We start from the raw sequence: 26,270 nt of genomic DNA on the forward strand, positions 1-26,270 counted from the left end.
TTAATAAAATAACATTTGTGTGCATATAGGAAATACACAATGCATACACCATTAACACATACATGATCAAATGTGCAAGTACATGTACACACAAGCACAAAAATAAACATGCACACATGCAGCAAACTTCCGAGGGCTAGAGACAAACCAAGAGGATTTAGCCTCTTTACAAAAGTTTCTAGTTTACCTGGGCTACCTGGAGCCTTACAATTTAAATCCAGAAACAGGCAGTGGACTTGAATCCTGTCATATCTCAATGAACACCTGAATTTTAAATCTTGGCCAAATAGTGGCGTGTATAATTAAATATTTGTTATGCCATTATTAGTTGTTGTTGGCCAGCATTTCAAACACATTACAGAATGTGATGTGAGACAGTGACAACAGTCAGGAACTTTAGGTCTGAAACATGACAGCATCAGAGAAGCGGATCAAACATAGACAAATACACACTCCCACACACACATGATCAATCAGCTGGTCATGATGGTGTTTCCATATTCACTCTAAAGTATATTCTATGTGTGTAGAGGAAGTTCTTATTACACTGTGCTCTCTGAGGGCCGGACCTGTGTTAATGCATTTTCTCCTCTTACTTTCTTTTTTCTTTTTCCCCTCTCTGCTCCCTCTGCCAGTTTTTCAGCTGACTCTGTGCTTCGGCAATCTTATTTGCCTTTCAATCCAGATCAATCTCCATCTTATCTACTGCTCTTGAATCATAAACATTTCATAGGCTCAGCTTGGACACTGACAGACACAGGCAGGTGAGGATTTGGTGTAAAGTGCCTATGGAGGCTGACGCCGGACTTCACTCAGACCTAAAAAAAAAAAAAAAATCTGAAACTTTAACCCTGTCAAATTTTTCCAAACACTACAAACATCCATCCTGCACAGCTGTCGCTCAGCAAAAGGCACACACACACACATATAAAAAGTATGTGTCTGGGTTTGTATGTGTGCAATGTTTTATTCATGAGAAGGAGCATTCATCTCAGTGAGACACCTTCAACAATTTGGAGACGTGGTGTGCTTAACGGCTTAATGTAGTTGCCGCAATTTGGCTCTCCTCTGGCTGATTAACACCGGCACTCCAGTCCTCCCTGTGCTCTGCCTCACAAAGGATTAGGTGTTATAGGAAACATGGCTTCCAAGGGAGTTGATGAATATTTCCCCAAATTTACCTGACATTTTCTGATTTGGACGTCTTTCAGAAAACCCACGTCTATTCAATTTCTGTCTCTCGATTTAGCCGCTATCTGAGGGAGCTGAAAAGAGGTGCACACAATCCATTTTCCAAGGAAAGCATGAATGACCTTGGATTGCAGTGTGTTTAAACTACCACACTGTCCATATGTGTTCTATTAGAGGATCCAGACTTTTCTGTTGCACATTTTCCTTTGTCTCCACTTGTCTCTTTTGTCCCCACCAACATTTTTGCTAAACAGCAGGTCAAACTTTTACTGCGTTTGTCTGTGTGTGTGTGTGTGTGTGTGTGTGTGTGAGAGAGAGAGAGAGTACTGCCAACAGTAGAGCAGTCAGCAAAGTGCCACCTCAGCACCTGTGCTTTAATGATTAATACCATATTGATGGTCTCAATTAATTTCCTATTACACCAGCAGAAGGCTGCGGTCGCTCTGTCTCTGTCATGGCCCTGCGCTTGTTTTGGGAAGCCTCTTTGTGGCAGCTGCTGGATGGAGATAGTACGCTTCTCACCACCGCACACACACAATTTCACAGACAGATGTACCAAACATGCACACACACAATCGCACACACTTGTATCTTACAGAAACACACACGCACACCATTACACGCTGCTTTGCTCCGTGCATTTCACACACTTGCACACAGATAAACAAATAAAATGTAACTCTGTCTATTTGTTGGATCATTTTTAAAAGGGGGCTCGCTGTGTTTTAGTCGTAATGTTCAGCTATGATCAAAAAACTCTTCAGAGCCCCAGAGAATCAGCTTTGCCTCTTTGTAAAATACTCTACAGCAATTTTACAAACCACTACTCTCACCTGATTGTGTGCCTTTGGTGTCGTGCAACCCCCCTGCGTTTTGCATTTGAACCTGGTGTGATACACAGCACAACGCTTTATGCCGCTTTTCTAAAGCCTATGCTTTGCTTCTTGCATAATCCCCTCCCCTGCAGCGCTGCTACACATTTTGTAACAGTGTGTAAAATACTGATTTATTCCCATGATGATCTCTCTGTCTCTGAGCTGTGATTTGATAACACATTTCCATGACCTTAACTGTCTACGGGCCTGCTCTGTGGTTCATCTCGCAGTCAACACTGCCCCTGTGGAGAGGCATGGGAAATGCGTTTTTGTCGATCAGATTGGCACACTTCTGATGGCGCCTTTTCTCTTCTCTCTCTCTTCATTACCTTTTCATATCCCACTCACTCCTTCTTATCTCTGACCCCTCCGTACTTCACCCCATAAACGCCTCTATCTCTCTTCAATATGCACCGTTAATCTCACCCTCATTCTTTCATTCTGTCTCACACACAACCACACGCACACGCTGTCTTTATTTTTTCATTTTTCATGTGGACCCAATACACACCATTGGTTGCTAGGAAACCAATTGAGCTTTTTTTTTCCCAGGGGCAGACGTTTGATTACCCATTTGTATGGTGTGTGTGTGTGTGTGTGTGTGTGTGTGTGTGTGTGTGTGTGTGTGTGTGTGTGTGTGTGTGTGGAGGCCAGTGTGTGTGTCTCCAGAGAAAGGTCTTGCCAAGCTGAGCTCTGGGGCTGCTCAAGTATCCAGCCCAGTAATAATAATGAGCCCCTCACCATGCTTGACAGAGCACACAGGCTCAGCAGTCCTGTGGCCATTGCTGTTGTCATTGTGTGTGAGTCTCTTGATGCACATGTAGAGGGAGTACATATCTTCATACATGTGTGTTTATGCTCCAATAGTTTGTGCTTCAGTGGCTCTTTTTGCTGTTACAACCGAAACAGTTGTTGATGCCGACTACCGGTGTTATCTATTGTTGTTCAGCGGGCCGTTGCAGAAGCAGATAGCAGCCAGGTTGGACCGTCTTGCTGCTGGACACACATCAGTCCTCCCTGTGTCTTCCTGTTTAGAAATGCACCAGCACATCTTTCTCCCCTGGCTGCTCCTGTGAAGTCCTGATTCGCTCATAGACGGCAAAGGCACATAAATAGCACGCCTTGTCGACTGGCACAGGGAGAAAGACGACGCGCACAAACAAATCAGACTCCGCGCTGATATGAAAGGCTGCACGAGGGGGAGTACAGTGAGATGGCATTAGCTGTGTTTTCCCTCCTCCAAATGAATTGCGCTATGCCCTCGGAGGAAGACGTGAAAATGTGAGAGCAAGCAAGTGGAAAAGACTCAGAGAAAGCCAGAGGTTAAGAGGTTATTCTGAGGCGGAAACAAAAAGAAAAGAAGCATGAGGAGAGAGCACACGGTTAAATCCTCCCTGTGTCTAAGAGTTCTCAGTCACTTCCTCTCCCTCCTTTTATTCCAGTGTGACTCTATGTCACCTGGATGGACACTGAATATTAGGATCAGTGCCATGGGCTCAGCCGAGGCCATTATAGCAGCCGGATGGGCTCCTGATGGCCTTTTCTCTGCTCGCCCCTGGGCAGCGTGGCCTCTCACATGGGACCACCACAACTAATGGAGAGGGTAGTGTGCTCTGCGAGGGCCTTAGGAAGAATAAGTAGGCTGTAAAACTGTGAGTTGAGTTGTGGCAGCTAAAGGGGCTTCAATGCCTCACTGCCCGCCTTACCGCCTGACTTACTGCCTGCCTGCTTGGCATCCAGAATACACCTCCATATTCAGCCTCTGAATGCTGGCCTTTTGCACTTTTATTGTAATGCATGCAGATGCTTGGCACAGCAACAAACACACTCCACCTTTTACTGTGATGCACTGCACAAATAAAAAATTTCAAAGCAGGGAGGAGCCACACACACACAAAGAACATAGGAGCACTCTCTTGCATACTCAAACGCAGACATGTCGAAATATGAAACGTACTCATGTATGCACAATTACACACAGTCGAACACGATCTCGTGCACGTACGCACACACACACATGCACACAGGCTCGCATTCCCCCACCCAGAGTGAAGTAGTTCTGCCCCTCTAAGCTGAGTTATTTAAAGCCCCGCTCTCAACTCCATCGGAGTGATTATGTGCTCCTGAATTAAACATCACAGGCCTCAGCCCCTGGCTTCCTCTGAAACACGCTCAAACATGCTGGCCTCTTCCTGTTCCTCAAAAGTTCCAAGTTCTGCCTTTCATATCTCCCAGCCAGTACGCTAGGTAGTGGAGGTAAAGAGGTGGAGTATGAATCTTCCCTAAATCAGGATCTCCTGCTGTGCCTTCTGCTTTGCTATCAAGACCTTGGACAGAGGCAATCGAGGCAATTCGCATTAAGAAACCTTCAGTAGACTGGCTGTTACTCCTGGATTTGTATCCACCCCGGGCATCGTTTTAGCTTGGCACTTAGACAGTGTTGTAGTTGGTAGAGAGCTGGGTGCAATAGAGGGTGAACTGTAGCAGCTAAGTGTTGACTCCAGACACCCCAATTAGGGTGTCTGTATTCCAAACTGGGAACATTTAAAGAAAGAGATTGTCATAGAGGACCTGAAGAGAGAGGGAGGAAAGTGGGTTCAAATCGTGGATTGCTCTGCTACCTCGACGGGAGCTCCAGGCTGTTTGCTGCCTTTTTGGGAGGGTTTGACATGTGGTTTTGTTTACCTCCGTGTGTGTGTGTGTGTGTGTGTGTGTGTGTGTGTGTGTGCTTGCATGTTGCACGCGTGTCTCTGTGCCTCTCTGTGTGTCTGCACGAGGCACAGCACCAGCCAGCCGCCCCCACATTCCAAAACACACCCGTCGGCAGAGAGCGATAAAGGTTCCAAACAAAAAGCGAAGAAGTCTTGTGCCTCGTGGAGGTGAACTTACAGCACCACAGAGGCAGTTGACCTTGAAATGAGCAGCAGTGTTTGGGGACAGGCGGGGGAGGTCGGTGTTTAAGAGTGCAACCTCGGTGCCAGAGGCCAGGAGGCTGCCTAATGACTGGCACACCCTGCCATCCATCACTATGCCACCGCCAGGCCAACTGCCCCCGCACGGCCGACAGAGCAGGGCCTCAATAACCTCTCATACCCATTCAGTGGACCACAGCACACGACATGAAACACATGCGAATTGGAAGAGGTTGAGCCATGTGCACATAAAGCCACAAAGAGTTGCATGCAACAAATTCTAACACGCATTTCCAGCACAGACAGCATGAATATGCAGTCAAAATAGCAGATGCACTCAGACTCACACTCACAGCTCATTGGGCTCATTTTGCATGCACACTGATGCCAACAAACATACAGAAATCTGCCTCTAGACACTCATTCACATGCTATTTATGATTAAATGTAGGCAGACGCGCAAACATGAAGGCACAGATACATCCACAAACACAAACAACAAGCACCTCCCTTCTGTATTTCTGCCTTGTTGCTGAACATTTGCGACGAGACAATTGAGTGCTCCTGCTTTCATGATATTTTATGTTGAAATGGATATCCCTGTAGCCTGCTAGTTCAATTCTCCCATGAAGAACCATCTCACTCCTTTCCTCCTTTGCTTATTTCCCCACATTCCGGGGCTCTTCCCTCTGCCTTAGCCTCTGCCTGCTTTGCTCCCTGTCAGAATGACAGGCTTTGAAGCCCCCCGTTCCTTAGTGAGGGTTATTTTATCAGAGAGGAACAAGGATTCCCCCCTGCGCTCCCCAGCTCATCCACGTAGCATGAAGCATCCCCTCTCAATTAAGAACCTTTCATGTTAATGGCGTTCTTATCGCTCCTGTGCACGGGTTGTGAAAGCAAGGCCTGGTATGGTGGAGTACAACCGTAGAGCAGAACTGCCTGGCTGACAATATAAGAGCTGTTACTCTCATTCTTCTTCTTGTCTCTGACTCGCTTGGTCTTACCAAGTATCTCTATGTGGAACTCTCTCTCTCTCTCTCTGTCTCTCTCTCTTTCTTTTTGTCTCTTAATGAGTTTTGGTGGGTTGTTGGAGTAGTTACATGGAGGTGTTCCAGTTAAGTGGCAGATTTGTGGCAGGGGTCACAAAGACTGGGGGAGACAGCGGACACGACCTGACCACTAACACCAGATTCCACCTGATTCGAGTCTAGGTTCATTATGTCTCAAGATACACATTCACACGAACGAGAAGGTCATTGCATGTGTCTCCTTCGACATTTAGCTCTGTCTGTGTCCTCAGCCCCATTAGCCGCTCTCTCTCTCTACTTCCCATTCTTTCTCTCCCTCCTTGTCTTTCGGAGTAGAACAGGGTGTATGACTTCAGGACGACGTAGGCAGTCACTGTGAGATCGTAGGAGCACTGGCTGCCTCTGTGTGCGTGGGTGCCAGAGAAACCTGTTGCCTGGCTACAACAGCACCTTTATCCTCTGGTTGCGATGGCGATGTCCTGCATATGCATATGTGTGTTCGTACCAACTTTTTTACACGTGCGTCTCAGACCCTGTTTGTGTGCGTGACTGTGTGCTCAATTTAACATGCATGCTCGCCTTTGTATGTTGATGGATCTGTCAAAGACGGAGGGAACGTGGAGAGAGGAGGGGCAGGAAGGCGCTCCACCACCCACTCAGCAGGCCTTCCGCCCCCATGGCTGACTCCCCAAGACTCCGCTAGTAATTAGCTCAACATCTATCCATCTGTTCTAGGGAGGCGCAGTAAACATTAACACAACACAGCAACATCAAAACGCTGGCTGGAGACACGCTACATTTTTACACATGATACATTCATGCATTCAGAGACCTCAACATGTGAATGCTTGGCACACACGAACTCATGTGTGTGTGTGTTTGCGTGTGCAAACATGCTGACATGCATCATACAGACCACGAGAGGGAATCATACAGACCTGTATTCAGAGAGAAACAAACAGCTTCACATCCTGACACACACACGCATGCACACCACAGGCTCCTGAAACTGAACCCCACTCCTTGCCTCCACTGCAGGAAGCGAGGCTGGAAAGCTTCCCTGAAACCCCACATGGGAAACGAGTTGAAAAAAAAACAACCAAGACTACATTACACAATTAATCAATAAGTTAATGAGATCTCATTTTCTCTGGAAAATAGTACCCAGGAAAAAAAAAAGTTCCTCTTCAGCCCCCCCCCCCCCCCCCCCCCCCCCCCCTCCCTCTCTCCTGGAGTACAAACTCCTGATACCACACAGTGGAAAAAGAACGCAGCCAGGAGGAAATTAAATTAAATTGTAAATCCTGATAGATTTATGTGATGCTTTACATTTTCATTGTGTTGTTTTCCTCTCAGAGTGGAGGTGCGCTTCAGTTTGGAGAGAACTGTTAAAAATGTTGTAAAGAATGATGAGACAAATGAAAAGTTCCAGGTGTGCAGATTCCTAATTGTAAAGCACAAAAACACAGATTACTTGTGTTATGATCACCTGCATCATGCTCACCATGTATGTCGTTTGGCTTTTGCATTTATTAGGACACGATGGCAGTAGAGGGACAGGAAATACTCGGGATGACACGCTCCAAACAGCGTTAAGATTTGAGCTCAAACTTTGCACCAGTGTGACGAGAACTGTAGCCTCTGTACATGCGGTACCTGCTCTATCCACTGAGCTTAACTAACGCCCCTCCATCTATGTAGAGTGTAAATGTGTTCGTTTTTTTGTGTGATTATGTGGAAAAGGTAGGAAACAGCTGTGAGCGTGGGTGTGGGAAGGAGGCTACTCTGTGTATCCATGTGTATGATTGTGTACACCTAACCCTTGTGAGTAAATGTCTGTTACAGTATCCTAATGAGTTTGTCCTTGCCCAGTCTGTTTGCACATGTGTGTCTGTGTGTGTGTGTGTGTGTGTGTTTGCCTAAATTAATGCTTAAGCTGTGTGTCCATACATATTCACTCCCACCTGCACCCATACATCCACATACGTTTATGTGCGCTCATAACTGAATGAAGCAGTCTGCATTCAGCGCTCTCATTTCCCAGTCAGGATTGAGGGCATCTCTTGGCTATTGACACAGCTGGTGATGCCATCTGGGGGGCAACACACACACACACACACACAGAAACACACACATTCACAGTGCCATCTCAATCCAAACATTGGTGTCCACACCAATGACAGGGGACAGGGTAAGCAGTGGGATAACACACTGAAATGTAAAGCACCAGCAGCTCCCTGTGAGGGTGAGAAGAGGGAGGTCATGTCTCTCCAGTTTCAGTTTTCATTTTGAGGAAATGTTTCTTTGCTGTAGTCTGAGTCGTAATCAATGTTTTTAGTTTAGATTTACCCACAATTCCAACAACAACAACAACAACAACAACAACAGTAACCACATATGTCTGTTAAGATTCCATTCATATCTAGTCTCTGTTTAAAAAAGGTGTAGGGTGAAGTTAGAACAAAAACGTATGAAAAATATCTGGTCCTACTTCTTTTTTCTATCAAGCTTATCAGTCAAGCAAAGCCAAAGAGTCCAAGAACACAGAGAAACAGATAACTAGCAAAGCAAAAAAATGCAACAACAAAATAAAATATACAACATATTCCGCAGACAGATGGTACAGACAGTGCAGATGAAAGCTCTTTGAAAATCTTCCATTTCATATCTGTTATATCTGATATCTGTTCCATAGATTAACTCCCATTTCCGTGACACAACAAAGTTTTGCATCGGTCCTCGCGTCTCGTTTTCCAGTTTTACATCTTTGTGAAGCACTTTGGGCTGCGTGTTCGTATGAAAGGTGCAGATGTTTCATTTCTGGAGCAGTGACCGCAAATACACAATCAGAGGAGAGTTGTTGGTACATGTAGGATGTTTTGTCAAAGATGTAATTGTTTCTTGGTATCTGTGTTCGCCCAGCCACACCCCTGTCTGATGAAAAGGGGGGAGAAGGGAGCAAGGGAGATGGAGAGAGGGGGTGATGTAGTCGTAGATTAATGGTACACACTGAGAGGGAGCACAGACCTACAGTAGCAGCGGCCTTGATTTATTTGCCACTTAGTACTGATGAAGCTTCAAACTGCAGTCACACACACATGTTGTCACGACATTTTTCTCCATCAAGGTCTTCTGTGGTTTGTCGATTTTTGCGTCTTCTTTAGTTGTGAGTGCATTCATGCATGAAAGTGGGGGTTTGTTTACCCGTTTTCTTACATACACGTGATGACAATTTGTCTTCTTGTTTGCTGTTTACCTGCTTTTATTAAGCTGCCACAAGTCTGTCTTAATCATTGCAGCTTCCATTTGTATCATAAGTGTTTGTGTTGGGTTATTATGCTGTATTAGTGTGTTCAGTTGGATATTTATGATTAATTTAATGCGATAGAGACTAAAATGGGAACATCCCTATGCCGTGCTAAATAATCAAAGCTTTTTATGATCACAGAAGCGAATTGATATTACTCACACCAGCGCAACATCCCTTTAAACGCTACCTATTACTCATAAGCTGTCAATTTAGGGAATTTGCAGAGGTAACCCTGTAACAATTTGCAGGCGGCAAATTGTTGAGTTTTGACTTGGTAAACACAAGCGGAGTTAATTGAGGGCATCGACTCATCATGTGGGAGGACTTGACAAAATGCCATAAGTGTGTTACATGAGCACACATTGCAATTATCACACATATGCGCGCACAAATACACACAAACACTCATTTAGAGATACAAAGATACAGATAGCAACATAATGAGGGGGATTATTGTCAATTTCTGATCCCAGATTTGTTCTGCTCCCTGCTTGTGTGTTTATTTTTTCCCCTACTCTTCTGTTCTCAGGCTTTGTTATCGTCTTGTTTTTCTACTTCAGTCCCATCTTCTTCAACATAAAAGCCCTAGTATCTGTGTGTCACTACGGCCCTATGCTGCTGTATCCTAAAGAAACTATGCTTCCCTTGCAAGACTATCAATTATGTAATCTCCTCTTCCCTCTCTCTCTCTCTGTTCCCCACAGAACCCTGATATTGTGCTCGTCCACTATTTGAATGTTCCAGCCATTGAGGATTGTGGGAAACCATGTGGTCCTATCCTGTGCTCCATCAACACAGACAAGAAGGAGTGGGCCAAGTGGACCAAGGAGGAGCTAATCGGCCAGCTCAAGCCAATGTGTGAGTATTTTAAGTCTCCCTGTTAATGCAAAGCCTTTAATATAAACAGTTATTGTCTCCTCTAAAAGGGACTCAATAGTCTTTACATGTCTATTTGCATGGAAAGACTGAGCATAGTGGCTGATGTTGTTGTCTGAGGATGTATTGTCTGCTCCTATTAGCTGATAGCTGGTACACTAAGTGCCCTCAGCACCTCAGTCAGAGAGCATCCTCCACCAGCATTCCTACTCTGCTACATGAGTCTGTGATTTCTTCCTGGAGCCTTCTGCCAGTCATGGGTCAGAGTTCTCTTCCCCTGGACCCTCTGGCACGGCTCCGGCCAGGCTGAGAGTGCACCTCCTTCGTGGCCCAAGAAGGAAGTGGAGGCACAGGAGGGCAGCAAACTGGTTATTGATTCATGTTAGTGCGTGGGAGCAAGAATGTCTGACTCACCAGAAATCCCCACTCCTTCTCTGATCACCCCCACCCCCACCCCAACCCCTCCTTCTCTCAATGGATTGATCCTTGTTGTTATCAGCTTTACTAATGCTCTGTGAGATGCGTTTTTTATGAGTCTCCAGACCGGCCCAAAGATTGAGGCAGTGTTTTGGAAAAAATCTGGGTTCGTCTGATGATGATAACAGCCAAATGGGGACCTTAAAGGAGCATTGAAAATCTTTCAGGGAGCTGTTAAGATGCCTTTAACAGCCAGGCTGTGATTTGGGTGTGTCTGGCAGGGGCCAGTGACTGATATGCCAGTGGCCAATTATTGGTGATGCGTCCAGGTAAAGAGGACCCTGTCAGCAGCTTTACAAGCACACACAAGCGTGCTGGCTGCATACTGACAAGGCAGTCCAGACTATCATCTCAGCTATATTGTTATCCTCCTCACTTCTCTGCTTCCTATCAGTTTTTAGGACACATTCCACATAAAGCCTTACCTCAGGACAGCCACTGAACAACAACAGCCTACTGTATTCATTACATCTGTGGCTTAATGTAAAAACCAAGCACCATTTGCAGTAATGCGTAAAGTCATTAACTTTGGGAGTTGTTGGGACAAAGAGGATGAGTGTGAGATGACTTCTAGCTGCCAGGCTACATGAGGGGGTAACATAAAGAGTACAAAAAAAAATCCCTCTACTGCTTTCTGTCTGTGCTTTCTGTATTTCCTCTCCTCTCTCTGTTCCCTCTCTTTCTTCTGGACCAGCCAGCATGTCAACACAGGCTCAGGGATGGAGCAACATTGCCCTCTAGTGGTACAGTCAGGCAGCAACCATTCATATGTAGAGAGGAAAGACTTAAGATGAAGTCATTCTGTATTATCCATGCATTATTTAATCTTAAATTATACATTAGCTTTTAACATACACTCACCTCTTTTCTCTGACTGACCTATATATTGGGGATATGTGTGCAAAGACTATGCATGTCTCTGCATATAGCAGAACTTCCATGATCCTTCAGAGGCTATGTAGATAATCTGAAGGACAGATTCCCCATTTACTTGTATCAGGAATAAAAAAAAAACCCATCAAACTTTGTAGAATGACTGCAGAATACAAGATTGAAGAAGTACAGTATGTTTGACACTGACTCATGAGCAGGATTTGAGGCTATGTGTTAAGAAAATGCTCTAATATAATGACAGTTCCTATTTCCCAAGCTGATTTTTGTCAGCCGGAGAAGTTTAACGTCAAATAGTTAGTTTGCCAGAACATTGTCAACTTTTTGCAATATAATTGCCCTCTTCCCTTTTCCCTTTTTGTTATTCTCTTCACAATATTTCAATGCGCAAACCATTTGACACCTCTAATGATAGCAAAAAAACAACAAAGGGAAAGTGTGGATTTCATGGATCAGTTGAGCTTACTCTGTCTACCTACGACAAAAACACATTCACTAAAACTCACACGTGCACATTTACACACACACACACACACACACACACACACACACAAACAGCAGTTCAAAATCTAACCCCTGCAAAACATGGCCTTGTCTGACCTTTTCCTCCTTAACGCCCTGCAGTGTTTGATGAGAAAGAGGCAAAGAAGGAAGGGGGTGAAGGGAGTAGCATCACCACTCAGTCACGCTACAGCTCCATAGACAAGGCAGCCAGCTTGATTCACTCGTTTGGTCTAATGCTATAAACACGCAGCACTCTTTCCAGCTACGCCCCTAGCCTGCTGACAGATAGCGCATGAGCGGCTTTAACAAACACCCAGACAGACAGAAGGCCTGTCTCTCGGCTAAAAAGACAGGGGCAGAGGAGAACACACCAAGCTAAGAAAGACAGGGCTGGCCATCATGTAAACTATTGCACTCCACTGTCCCATGTAAGGCCCAATGGTGCAGAGGCAACTAGAAGCGGGTATACTCGTGTGTCCTGTGTTTATCATTAGGCCTGTCTGATGCTGCTCATGACAGGACCCAGTCATCGGGATGATGATGTGACCGGGTTGCTGTTTGGTGCCTCTGCTGTCGCTGCCACTGGGATTAAACCTTGTAGCGCTGCTCCTGTCACGTTCGCTTTGGAACATAACCCTCAGTGAGACGAGCGGACAGGCAGACATGCCGAAAACTGTTCGTCAACAACCCTGAGCCTCCAGAGGTGACGCCCGTCGAAATGAAGAGGGCTGTGGCAATACTGGCATGAGGGATCAGATCAGGGTGTAGGGAAGACATGATTGTTTGGACAAATAGGGATGGCACTACATGGTGGATGTAAGCCGTTGTAGTAGGCGCTCGCTTTTGCTCCGTCACCCTCTCTGAGTCAGATCAGCTGAATGGATGCTCTTCTGTCCTGCAGCCTCCCCGCTGGCTTCGTCACAGAGGGGGGATTCATGACAGTCACTTTTTGTCGGCCTGTGGCCCTCTCATCTCAGTGTCAGTATTACTATCATCATCTAATTTGTACTGTTTGCTTTACACACTGTCAGGAGGTGAGCAGTGACTCAAGCCACTCTGTCTAAAAGGATCTCTGGTCAGACACAATTACTTGTGCAGTAATTAAAACAACACTAGATAAACATTTGTTTTTTTTCCAGCTCACTCAATCTAGATTAAAATCTGAAATAGTCTAACTTTATAATAGATCAAAATGTATGTATTTATCTTTCTTCAACCCGCCTCACTAAGCTGTCTGTGATCTAAGCCCGATCACAGCAGTTCTGCTGACATCTGCTGGTGACCGGCCTGTAATCTGCCAAAGGATCTTAAAGCTTTCAAGTTAGATCCTTATCCCAGTCATCCAATCATGTTTCCCAGCTTTTTCCACTTTGCTTTAACTAGCGTTCTCTCATCAATCTGCAATACCCCCACGCGCGTTCTCTGTTTCCATCTCCTTTTATCTCATATGTAAACAGAAATGCACTGAGCAAATTCTTGCTGTTTTTCACATATGCTGCAAACCTCACTCTCTTCATATGTATCTCTCTCTTGCATATTTAACTAAAGGAGGTACTGAAGTGTAGGGAGCTTGAATTAAAGCGGCCTTGATTTTGCTTGATAGTCTAAATATGCTTCACTTCTGAAATATTACCTTTTTTTTCCGGTTGAGAGCTTTAGACGCTGCAGCACTCAGTGGTGTCTCCCGCCACCTTACAGCCACTAAAACCACTATCTGTCTCATCAGAAGTGGTGGCTGGTTGGCAAGCGGAGCGATGAAAAGTATTAGGAGTTGCTAGCGAGGTGTGACGGAGGCAAGGAGTGAAGCCTTGCAGGAGAAAAAAGCCTCTCTTTTTCCTTCGCTGTAGCTGCAGCAGCAGCAGCAGCAGCAGCAGCAGGAGCGGGTGAGGGTCCTCCCTAGAGGCCTTCCCTGTCAGGATGAAGTCACAGGTCAGGAGAAGGGTGGAGGATGGAAGGAGTGGGCTTGCTGTCACCTTCATCAGTACTCACAGAGGGGAGAACACAGAGAGGCACAACAGAGACTGACACAAGAATCAATAGTGGAGTACAGAAGACTTGACTTAGCAGTGAAGGGAGACTGGAGAAGGCTTCTGTTCAATTCTGTACAAAGGAAACAAGACACATTGAGTATATACACACGGTGGCCATTTTTCTCTGTGTCACACTCAGGGATGGGAAGGTCAAATGCTGGTACAATGACATACTACTGTATTCTGGGTAGTAGGTCATATAAATTGGCAAGACTGATCAGCAACTAAAAGTCAATAAATACTGAAAATCAGGGCAGACTATACGCTATGTTTCAAGGCAAAACAGCATACCAACTTTCCAGACTGAACTATAGATTTGATCAAACATGGAGGTGGTCTCAGTGACATCATACATTGGTTTCTGTAGAAAAAGCGAGAAAATGGTGGTCCTTATATGGGAAATGCTCTACCCCTAACTTTTGATCGAGCTAGTACAGTAACAGGCAAGGGGGCGCTGCTGAGCCTCCTGGTAAACAGCCACAACACGGCAGCCTGTCAGTGAACGTAACCATGCCCCAAAATGTTCAAATGTATGCATATCTCTAATCCTGAACATCATCAAAATATATGCTTTAAAAAAAAAATGTACCACTGTACATTTTAAAATATTACAGAAATGGGCTTTACAGATCAAAACTATTTTTGGAGCCAGGCTGTAAATATGTTCAATTCTGCTGTAAAAGTGGACATTTTAACATGTGACCTAATGGGGAGTCCCCAGCTTTAGCAGCCAGCCTCAAGTGAAAGCTCAAGGACCAGCAGTTTTAACTAAAAGGCGACCTCTGAAGTTGAAAAATGAAGCCAATGTTGAAGTGCAAAAAAAACTGCAGCTCCTCAAGTGTCAACTTGAGACTGGCTGCAAAGTCCTATAAAAGCCCTTGTCAAAATGCCCAAAATAAATGCCCAAAATAAATGTGTTTGCAGCCTGGTTCAAGAACAGTTTTGGTCTCGATATCTCATGCCTTTATTGTTAAACACTGTACAGAGGTTGGGTTTTTAAATAATTAATCTGTTTTGATTATAGTACAGCTACGAGTTTTGCGTAGTTATGGGATGGCTGACTTGACTGACAGTAGGGACCCTTATAGATGTTTGCCAAGAGGCTAAAGGCCCACCTCAGCTCCACCGCTCTGCCTGTTGCTAGGTAGTCTGAAAGTTAGTTTGAGACAGCATTTCCAATATGGGGACCACCATAGTTCAGTTTCAAAACTCCAATGGGTGACATCACTGAAACTATGTCAATGTATCTACAGGACAATTGCCGTTGTATGAATATGGTATACAAGCAGGAAGGCAAAAGGCACAGTTACTTTGAAATCCTCTGTACTTAAGCAACATCTAAATGGAAGGCTTTGCCAATCACTTTTCACTAATGCAGCTACTTTACCATTTGACCTAAGGCCAGCCGACAGATTGCTTTTAAGTTTCAGGGGGAGGTTTACCTGAAGATAGACAGAGTGGCCAGAGGGTGGGGCGGGGGGTTGGCGTGGCTGGTGGTCTGTTGGGCTGGCTGACGTCTCTGTCTCCTCCTCTCTCCCGGCAGTTCATGGCATCAAGTGGACTTGCAGCAACGGGAACAGCAGCTCTGGCTTCTCAGTGGAGCAGCTAGTGCAACAGATTCTGGACAGCCACCAAACCAAGCCACCTCCCCGGACTCACAACTGCCTCTGCACAGGCACCCTGGGTAAGGGCTAGTGAGCGGGCTGGGGGTTTGTCCAGAGATAACTGAAAGACATAGAAACAATTGGCCTTAAAGATGTTGTATTGTTAGAGAGTCGATTGAGATGGTTGAGGTATTTTATTTCTGGGTGATTTATTGTGAAATTCGTTCAGGGTTATTGCCTTTTTATTTTTGTTTAGTGAGAACTGCCAGGGCTAAATCTGAAATAGCCCAGCTGTTCTGAAATTATATTCTAATCAATCATATGCTTTCAGCCGTCTTATATCACTTCAGGCTGTAACTCAAGAAAAAAATATGTTGCAGTGATCCACTAAAACAAATGGCTTTGGATAATCCCTTGTTACTTTCTTTTTTTCCAATGACAAGCCTAAACTTCAAATATAACTCATCAACTCGGTGCCAAAAAGAAAGGCCTGTTTAATTATCCTGAAAAGAAAATACTTTTTTCACAAACTTGTTCATACAAAAACTGGCGGATCATCCCTCTTTGTCCCTGCTATTAAATAGAACCTTAAGTATATGAAAATCAATTGGGTTCATTATTTATTTGATATGTGTCATGTTTGTACCCCTCTTCCAAAATCCCCAATGTCTTTTGCTCTGTCTGTCCTCACACAGGTGCAGGAAGCAGTGTGCACCACAAATGTAACAGCGCCAAACACCGCATCATCTCCCCTAAAGTGGACCCCCGCTCGGGTGGTTACAGCAGCGCCCACTCTGAGGTCCAGAACAACGATGTGTCCGAGGGGAAGACTGAGCACAGCGCCCACGGTGGAGGCAAAAGCTCCGGGGGAGGAGGGGGAGGGGGGAGCGCCAGGGAGAAACGCAACGGCAAAGTCCACAAACCTGTCCTGCTGCACCAGAACAGCACGGAGGTGTCCTCCACCAACCAGGTGGAGGTCCCTGACACGACACAGAACTCCCCCGTCTCCATCAGCAGCGGCCTCAACAGCGATCCAGACATGGCTGACAGCCCTGTGGTTACAGGGATGAGCCACGTGGCTTCTGTCATGTCCGGCTTGTCTCAGAGTGTCTTCATGTCTGAGGTCACTGGAGACCCTGTCTACAGCATGTCTCCCACTGGGGGTCCAAACAGTCACTTAATGGGTGCAGATGCCACCTCACAGGGCTTGGTGATGTCTGTTGCCTCTGATCGTCATAAATTCGCCTTCCCTGGAGGAGGAGGAGTAGGGGAGCCTGGGACTAACGCTGCAGGAGACAGTCTGGCCATGCTGTCCTCAGGAGGAGTGTCTGAGGAACTAGTCCTCTCTAGTAGTCTGGACTCTGGAAACATCAAGATCCCAGAGACCAATATGAACTTTGATCCCGACTGCTTCTTAAACAACCCCAAACAAGGTCAGACATATGGTGGCAGTGCAATGAAGACAGAAGGCAACTCCTCTTCAACCACATCTTCCTCTGTTAGCACCAACGGCAGTTTGCAGCGCTCCCCCACCATGTCTGACAACGCCTATACCTACAACTCAGCTTTGGTTAAAAATATCAAGACGGAAGACACGTCTTTTGAGCAACAGCTGGCTAAGGAGAGCGGCTACCAGGTTGGAGCAGTAGTGAACTGTGGTAACGGGGTCAATGTGTCATCTGGTGCTGGTTCAGGCCAGGGAAATCTTACTCTCAATCCAGCAGGCTCCATGCTTCCTTCTGGTGGGGGTCTGAGTCCCAGCACCACCCTGGAACAGATGGATTTCAGTGCCATCGATGCCAAGCAGGACTATACTTCCAGCGCAGCCGCAGTGAGCTACAGTCAGGCCATGTCCAGCCCTCATATGCAGCATCAGAATCAGTCCCCTAGCTTCTTCCTCCAGGACGCCTCTCAGCCTGGTCAGGCTCAGCAGGGGAGACCCGGAATGAACCAGAAAACACACATGATGGAGCACAACTCCCATGACTCTGGAGCTTATATGGGGCTACAAGTGGTGAAGACAGACTCCCCTGGCAGCAATGGCCACCTACACCACCACCACCAGGCCCACCAGACCCAGCACAGGGCTAACTGCAACGGAGGCTCACCAACCGAGGCACCCGGCCAGGCCGGCTCTCTCCAGCTGCTGCAGTATCAGGGCACCTTTCCTGGTTTGGGTGCCGAACATGAGGAGGTGGTGGGTCTGGATCAGCAAGGAAGTGTGAGTTCAGGTCAAGCTGGAGCCAATGAGAATGGAGCTGAGAATCTACTCAAGCCGGGAGACCACATTCAAAGCTGTGGGGCAGGAAATGGAGAGGGAGGAGGCACAGATCACTACCTGCAGCAGTCCTCAGATGGTGGCGGAGGAGGGACAGGAGGTGCAGGAGAAGGAATTCGTAATGGCAACAACAGTGATGGCAGCAGCCGCTCCCAGCAGCAACAACAGCTGCAGCCTCTTCTCCAAGGCACAAGCATGGTGCAGGGACTCTACAACACTGTGGGAACCCACCAGGGTCTGGGTGGAGCAGCCAGTAATGGAGGAGCAGGAGGGACAGGCATGGAGATCAGTCTGGATCACTTTGACATCTCTTTCGGTAACCAGTTTTCTGACCTTATTAACGACTTCATCTCAGTGGATGCCAGTGGAACCACAATGTCAGCCGGAGGGGCCATGTATGCTCACCAACTGGTCACGTCACACAGCTCAGATAGTCAGAATGCAGCCGGTGGACCGCCCCAGCAAGGCCAAGAGGACGGAGGGGCCAGGGGTTCTGGCTACAACCCCTCAGAGCTCTGCCTCCAGCCCTGCTGTAGCCCCCAGTCTCTGAATGGGGGGGCTGGTGCAGGGGGAAACACAGGAGAGGCAGGCTCATTGTCCTACATGAATGTAGCAGAGGTTGTGTCTGCAGCTGTTGCTCAAGGGGCTCTGGGGATGCTTCAGGCCACAGGCCGCCTCTTCATGGTCACTGACTACTCGCCTGAATGGTCCTATCCTGAGGTGAGTAACAGCATTTTTTTATTGCATGCTTGTAATGTTTATTTTTGTTGGTTATCATTCTGTTTGAGTGTAATATGTCATGTAAAAACCTAATTGCTCTGTTAATGACGTATCTAAAATGCTTAATTCGTATTAAATTCAAGTTCACTTATGTAAAAATCAAAATAGTTCAATCAATAACTAAACTGTACTTTGTTAGTATCCATTGAATTTTGAAGTATTCAATTCAATGGAAAGTTCAGGTATCTTCCCCATTTTTTCTCTTCCAACTAAGTGGCTTCAGTAATAGAGAGTTAGATCTTTGACATCTTGACTGAACTGACAATGAATTGTTAATGTTATTTCCTTCTTTATGATTAGTGTCATCTATAACTCTATAGACTCTTTATAAGCTAAGGACAATACAATTATAAACATTTTATTTTAAAGATTAGTACGTTTTTTAAGTTTTGTTTTAGTTTCTTTCAACAGGCAGCTGATAACTGTTTTAATTTTGTCATGTAGTGGTTTTTACACACACACACACACACACACACACACACACACACACACACACACACACACACACACACACACACACACACACACACACACACACACACACAGTTTCAGTATAATTCAAGCACTGAACTCCTCTTGCAGCAGCTAAAACCCAGATCACTCAAGCTTTGAGTTGAGATAAAGGGTAATTTTCATTGGTATCAATTATTCATGTGCAGACAATTCTGCCCTGGGTTTTATTCCCTGTCCTCTTGTCATTGGAACTTTCTTGGGGCAATGCCAAAGAGTCAGATTTTGCTCGATCAGAATAACTTAAGAACTGTTGTCCTACTACGTCAGATATCAACTTCATTATTCTGAACAGCCAAACAGTCTAAAACGTCCATCTTCAGATCAAAGTTGGAAAAGGTTTTGCAGTCATGACTGAGGTGATGCTTTACATATTTGGAGGCCCAGAATAAACTATATCACTTGGCCATGCTATAACAATTGAGTGTGATGATAAGACGATCGTAACATAAGCAACCAGGACTCAAAAGTTTGCTGGTCTGAAAATTCTTTGGTAGCACTTTAAAAAAAGAAATCACCAGTCACAGGGAACAAACAGAGACATTTAGTAAGCGAGTTTCCTTTGTGTCTTTTTATAAATCCATAGGATAATAACATGTAGCTGCTGGTAAATATTTAAATATAAAGGCAACTTAATACAAAAAAGAGATTTTATGCAGGTAGACAAGAATGGTTGAAGCATTTAGGAAGGGATTCTGACTTCTGAGTGTATTTTCCTGTAATGTTTTACCAAGACTCTTTGTATGGTGTGCAGCATATTCTCCTTGTTTTATAATAGATTATGTAATGCATCGTCTCCTCAGCACAAGTTTTCTGTCAGCAGTAATACCTTCTTTCCACCTCTGAGTGGTAGCATTAGCCTTTATTTAGTGTCTTTGAAAAAGGTTGTATTGACCTGATCTGGCTAATCCACATGGTGGCAGCAGAGATCAGTATAAGGGGCTCACTTTACTTTGCTTGGTGTTGTTCTTGCCTTCGCCCACTAGATGGCAGGACAAAACAAAGAATGTTATCCAGGGCACTCGAACCCGACCTGGCAGGTGTGTTATGAGTCTGTCCTGTTTTTCAGGGTGGAGTAAAGGTGCTGATCACTGGGCCCTGGCAGGAGGCCAGCTCAAACTACAGCTGCTTGTTTGACCAGATTTCAGTCCCAGCCTCTCTCATCCAACCAGGAGTGCTGCGCTGCTACTGCCCAGGTAACACAGGAGATCATATCAAAAACTAGAAAGAGGTTACAACGACAATCACATAATTCCTGAAACAGTAGAGTTGCTGCTAGTGCATTCAACTTTTATTCTGGCATTTGGAGTTCATCGTCAACCTTTATTTAAGTTCTCGGAGAGATAATTGAAGGTGACCCTCATTTACAATGATGCCGAGTTATTTATGCAAACGAGTCAAAAGCTGAGCACTTGAACCACTTTTGTAACGATGGTTGTGTTAGACCTTAAGCCCTGCATCAAATGCTGCTGAAGATTATTCAAACAGAAAAGTTGTACACAAATTAAAGATGAAGCTGGTCAAGCCAGATGTGGCAGGGGAATCCCTCTAATGATGTGAATCTATGTTAATCAATAAATCCAAATGTAGGTATCTTATTTAAACCATACATTTTGTTTACACCAATATAAATTGTACATGGAAAGTTTTACCAGTGGCTACAAAATGTTCACATTGTTTACTTCTTCTATGTAATGACTGACTTGATCCCCTCCCTCTCCAGCTCATGACACAGGTCTGGTGACGCTGCAGGTGGCCATCAGTAACCAGATCATCTCCAACTCTGTGGTGTTTGAGTACAAGGCCCGCGCTCTCCCTTCACTGCCATCATCTCAGCACGACTGGCTCTCACTGGATGGTACGTCCCTCCTCAATTTTACATTAGCTCTGGTCCCTCGCCCTGATTCCTTCTATCTGCACCTCCTCAGTGGTGTCCTCTGTGTTTTCTTTACTCTTTGCTGCCGTATGTGACTCCTAGTTTTTCTATTTGGCTCTCCAAATCTGTGTTGATGGGAGTCATTTTGTGAAGTTAGATTAATGACCCGCTGAACCATTATGCATTGCAAATCCTATCGCCTCTGTTTTTATCTCATTTGGTTTGACTTCCAAATCAGCTTCCCTGGAGCCGTAATGTCTGGAGGATATTGTTAAATGAAGAGGAAACTGGCAACAGATCAATTGTTACTTCTGATTTTTTTTTAATCATCCACATACACATAAGACATGTTTTATATTTATTCGCAGTTGTTTAGAAAATTTAACATAGACATTGTATTATCATCGCTGTTGTCAACTTGGGTTGAATTTTGTGGGATTGGTGTTTCTACATTTAATTGATCACACTGACAGGAGCACAAAGCTGGAACTTGAACAATGAGTAATGTGTTTTAAATCAAATCTTGTGTTTGTGAGAAGAGATTGCGTCACTGCATGCGAGGAAGGGCCTGGAGAACCTTATGTCATTGTTGTCGGTAAAGCAGGGGAGAATAATAATTGGAATTCAATTATTGTGATTTGATCAAACTGTTATTGCTTAACAAAATGTTGTCAAAAATAACAAATGAGGGAAGTGAGTTTAACTAATTTAATTCATTGAATTGCACTGAACTAATATCAGTTTGATAAGTAATTATAACTATGGGGTGATACCGATTGTGACTGTTTTAAGCTGAATATTTTCATGGATTTGTGATATCAACTTGGTCTTACTGCCCAGCTCTACTCTGTATATTCAAAGTTACATTTGTTGTGTTAACGTTGGGTATTTGTTGAGAGAAACACTTATTTCCAGCTCTTGTTCGAAGATGGGCAAGTGTGAGAATTTGATTCTGGAGGGACATTTTAATAGTTGAAGCCAACCCATCAAACAATTACCCACCACCCTTTATGGAAACACATTCATGGAATGACAAAGCCAAAGAAAGGATCATAAGTTGGCCTCAACAGAGGCAGAGATATTTCTGCTATTCTGATGTAGCCCTGTCCCTCATTGTGTGGACATGGAAAAGGGTGAGCCTGCAGAGGGAAAGGTCGGAGTGAAGTATACCAACATTACTTGTTTTAAATTGGTCAAAATAATGTATAATGTTAAGAATGTTTTTCCCTACATTACAGATCTGGGTTTGTTTACAGACATGAGATGTATCTTAAGTGTGATAGCAGATCAGGCATCTTGCATAATTTGGGGATAAAATATGCTAAATTTGGAAAATGCATACCCTAAAATCATCAAATTTGGGGCTTTTTTTTTTAAGGTCAACTCAGTGAAAGAAAGCCTAATTGTCTTATTGTGCTGAGAAGCAGGAGACCAATTGTGTTTTGCAGCTGTGACAGATTTTGACAGAGGTGTTTGTGGTTTATGGTAAAATTGCTTTGTGTCCTCCCTTTACAGTAAAAAAAGCTTTTGTAGATCCTAACTGTAGAGGTCCTCCACAACAAAAGATGCTGCAGGGTTGGCAAATTTCCATTCGGTTTAGATTCAAAACAAGTGAGTCAGAAGACCTACCGTAGGCATGTTCACCAGAATGTAATGAGTATGTAAGTGATTGTGTGTGTGTATGTCTTTGTGTGTATATGAGTGTGTGCTTCTCAGGAAGCATTGCTGCAGTGCTTGAGCATTGACAGGATAAAGTAGGGCACGCCGAAGCACAGGCTCACAGGACAGCTGCATTGCAGACGGCCCTTGAGGGAGTGGGAGTGAGTAATCGAGCGCTGGCGGCTCCCATACACAGCAGTACCAGTGGATCCCTCCGCCATTCATACCCTACTGCCTCACTGGCCCATTCACAGAACCAGTTAAGGAGGAGCTGACTGTCTCAGGGAGAACACAGCCCACCCTATTACCTTACTTATATTAACCCCTTACCTCCCTGCGTTCACTGTTGAGATCCAAAGCAAGCAGCACTTTCCTATGTAAGAAAGAAGACAATGAAAAATAATTATATTTTCACTTTTAAAAAGGGATTTTCCCTCGTATTCTAGGGTAAGATTTATGTATTCTACATCCAGCTATCCAGCTACTGGTGTAGGATATTTAGTTCCTACAACAAGAAAAGGCCAATCTTAAAATCAACTATTAGGTCAAACAGAGAGATCATGTGTTACAGTTATTTTTAGTTATACTAATGCAATTTTATGTTATGGTGAATGGGTGACTTATGTGTGCACCTTTACCTGTTTGTGACACTGACAGGAGAGGGTAAGTCATATCACAAGGATTGGAAAGGACATTTTCTACTGTAACATTTAAGTGAACTTATAGAACACGACCAAATTCAGGACCACCGCATGAAGGACAGCGACTTCAAACTGCATGTGGGTTAAAAACAGAAGACTGACTGTCATCTCGGAAATGTAGATGATTGACTGTTTGACTTTATTTAACCCCTTTGATCACAGAAATGCCCAGTTTCCACTCTGATATCTTAAACATATAACTCCTTTGAGAAGTAGGGTAAGATACATTTAATCGATTATGTCCAACGTCTCAAAGCACAACAGGAAAGAAGGAGGTGATGCACAACTGACTCATAATGATAGCTTTCCTTAGCTTACCACTTTTAAAACACTAGTGTGCCTAGATTCATACGACCTAAGGTGACTGTACAGACTACAGGTAGCTACTTACCTCCTATACTCAGTCACCTGATTAACTAGGCATTAACATTACGTGCCATACGTGCAACATAAAGTCTGCAGCGGTGAGCTATACGGTTCTGTGAGTTTGTTCTCCCACGGAAGACTCGCTGTGCTATGATGTGCTAATGGCACAGCTGCCTGCCTGCCTTGATTTGTCATAATGCAGAGTGGGGGAAGGGGCGCTTTTCTCTGCAGCACTGCAGGTACGGAGCCATGGGCAGGACAGAAAAAAGCTGCCGGAGCTGCAGAACCTTTCCTCGTCCGCCCCAATAAGCCCCTGAGCTCTGATCCCACGACCCGATCCGAGAGAGGTTCGCTGGGGTCTGGCCAAATAACAAGCCCCGCATAGCGTCAGACAGACTGTTAAGTGTAGAGAGGAGAGACCGTAGCACTGAGTCTGACTCCACCGGCGTGACAAACGGCAGACCGTGTACACACACAATGCAGGAGCAGAGGAGTGGGCGTGTTTGGGTAAACATGGTAAACTACCGCAAACAGACAAAGATTTAGTTTCAGACGTCAGCTAGACCGGGTGCACGCGAGTCTTGTTATCTATTTGACGGTTGTACTGACTTTCTCCGGTGAGGGGAGAGACTGGATCCGTGCGGGCGAAAAAAATTCAACCGAATGAATATGCGTCGAGCAAAGAAGTAGCCTACGTCTATATCGCTAACAATACTTTTCATTAGAATTATTTCATGCAAAAATTATAACAATATGGGGGTCGAGGTTTAAGGAGCAAGAAAACGGCGTGAGGAGAAGGCGGCAAACGGGAATTAGGGCGTCTGTTTACCGGCGGCACGTGCGCACTACGTCTCCTAGCAGCGGTATTTTGTCATTTTACTGCAGGCTGCCGACTACTAGAAACACAAGGAAAAGTGTGCATGTGTGTGAGGTGAAACAAGTGGAGAGGAGGAGGGGGCTATTAGAGGAAGAAGAGTAGTGAGTGGTCTTCCTCTCGCTCTGTCTCTCTCTCTCTCTCTCTCTCTCTCTCTCTCTCTCTCTCTCCCTCTCTCTCTCTCTCTCTCTCTCCTCACGTCGCTCTCTTCTCTCACTTTGTTCTATTGTTGACGAGTGCTGTGTTGAGATTGAGATTCAGGCTATAATAAGGATTTATATTTTTCTTGTTTCTCCGTCTAACACCATGCAGTAGTCTGACCGTCAGGCTGAAGAGGCTAAACTGCAATTTGAGTGCTTTCTTTGGTTGGACTTCATGGGGTCAGGATGCCAGTGAATGACACCTGCGTCTCTTAAAACACAAAAGGGGCAGCGTTTTTTTTTTTGGCTTTGAGGTGGACTCTTCCAATGGAAAATAAAATAGAAGGTTAGCAGTGTTAAGTTCAACCTATGGCTGTAGTGCTGTGCTGTTTGGTGTTTGTGTTGTGTTTTGGGCTGCTTTCATTTTTATTTTATTATTTCTGTGCGGTTCTCGTGTGTTGTAAGAAGTTGGACTTTCACGTTTCTTTGATCACACCGCATGCTAACTTAATGTGTGTCCGTTTGGCAAAGTTAAAGCTGTGTGCTGCAGTGGAGTTCAAAATAAATCGTCTATTTTGACGTGATTTCTCCAGCATTTCATGTGACTCTGCCTCATTGCAGAGCGTTGACATTAAAAGTAGCCCAGCTAACTCCTTACTCACGACAAGACTCCTCAAGATGCCTTCAAAGGGATACAGCAGAAGCTCAACCATATTTAGCTTTCCAAGCATTTTTAACAGCCCAGTGCACATAGCCCAGTGCTCTCCTGCTCAGTTTTCAAAGTCTTTCTACTTTTAGCGACCCATGCTTTAACAAGTCAATGATTCACGACTTTTACTAAGTAGTTTAAGTCGGTTGAAATATGTAGTTACAGTGTCTACAGCTGGTGTCCTAAAATGTGCAGCTGCTAGAGCTGTTTCACGTGTTGTTGAAAGTGTGGTATGTTGCTATAGCGCAGAGGGGTTGTCGCATCACTGAGTGCTCCTCGTGCTCCTCGTGCTGCTCGTTGTCGGTTAAATCGTCTTGTGCAGTATTGTCACAGTTGTGTTTTCCGAGTGTCAGAGTCGACCTTATCAACAGCATTGTCTGACTTGACGATTTAGAGGAGAAATAAAACAACACGTTGTTGTCCGTTATCCTGTGCGTGTGCTGCTGCTGCTGCTTCTTCTCAGCGTTTCAGCACCACCGATCTGTGAACAGCGACTTCCCTTTCACCCCGTTTAGTTCCCAAACTTTACTTTGGTTATCCCTTACAATTATCATACTATTAAAAGTGAGAGAACAGCAGAAATGCATGTATGTACCTGTTGCTCGTCTTTGAAGTTTGAAGTTTTCCTATATTCAGGGTGTATAAAGAAATACATTTCCCAACATTGGTGTCTCTTAAA

The 26,270-nt window shown here is 44.9% G+C and overlaps 1 protein-coding gene across 5 annotated transcripts in view; it reads left to right on the forward strand.

Annotated features, from left to right (window-relative positions):
• camta1a (calmodulin binding transcription activator 1a) overlaps positions 1–26,270 on the forward strand; it is a 297,294-nt gene that overhangs the window by 248,915 nt on the left and 22,109 nt on the right. For 4 of the 5 annotated variants that reach the window (XM_061057679.1, XM_061057675.1, XM_061057676.1 and 1 more), the window contains 5 exons: positions 10,021–10,174; positions 15,638–15,778; positions 16,394–18,696; positions 20,336–20,462; positions 20,990–21,124. In XM_061057679.1, the coding sequence (XP_060913662.1) occupies positions 10,021–10,174; positions 15,638–15,778; positions 16,394–18,696; positions 20,336–20,462; positions 20,990–21,124 (2,860 nt within the window). The remainder of the gene's footprint in view (positions 1–10,020; positions 10,175–15,637; positions 15,779–16,393; positions 18,697–20,335; positions 20,463–20,989; positions 21,125–26,270) is intronic. The other variant, XM_061057678.1, reaches the window with a different exon arrangement.

This window comes from Labrus mixtus, chromosome 15, assembly GCF_963584025.1.
Source record: "Labrus mixtus chromosome 15, fLabMix1.1, whole genome shotgun sequence".
Classification (NCBI taxonomy): Eukaryota; Metazoa; Chordata; class Actinopteri; order Labriformes; family Labridae; genus Labrus; species Labrus mixtus.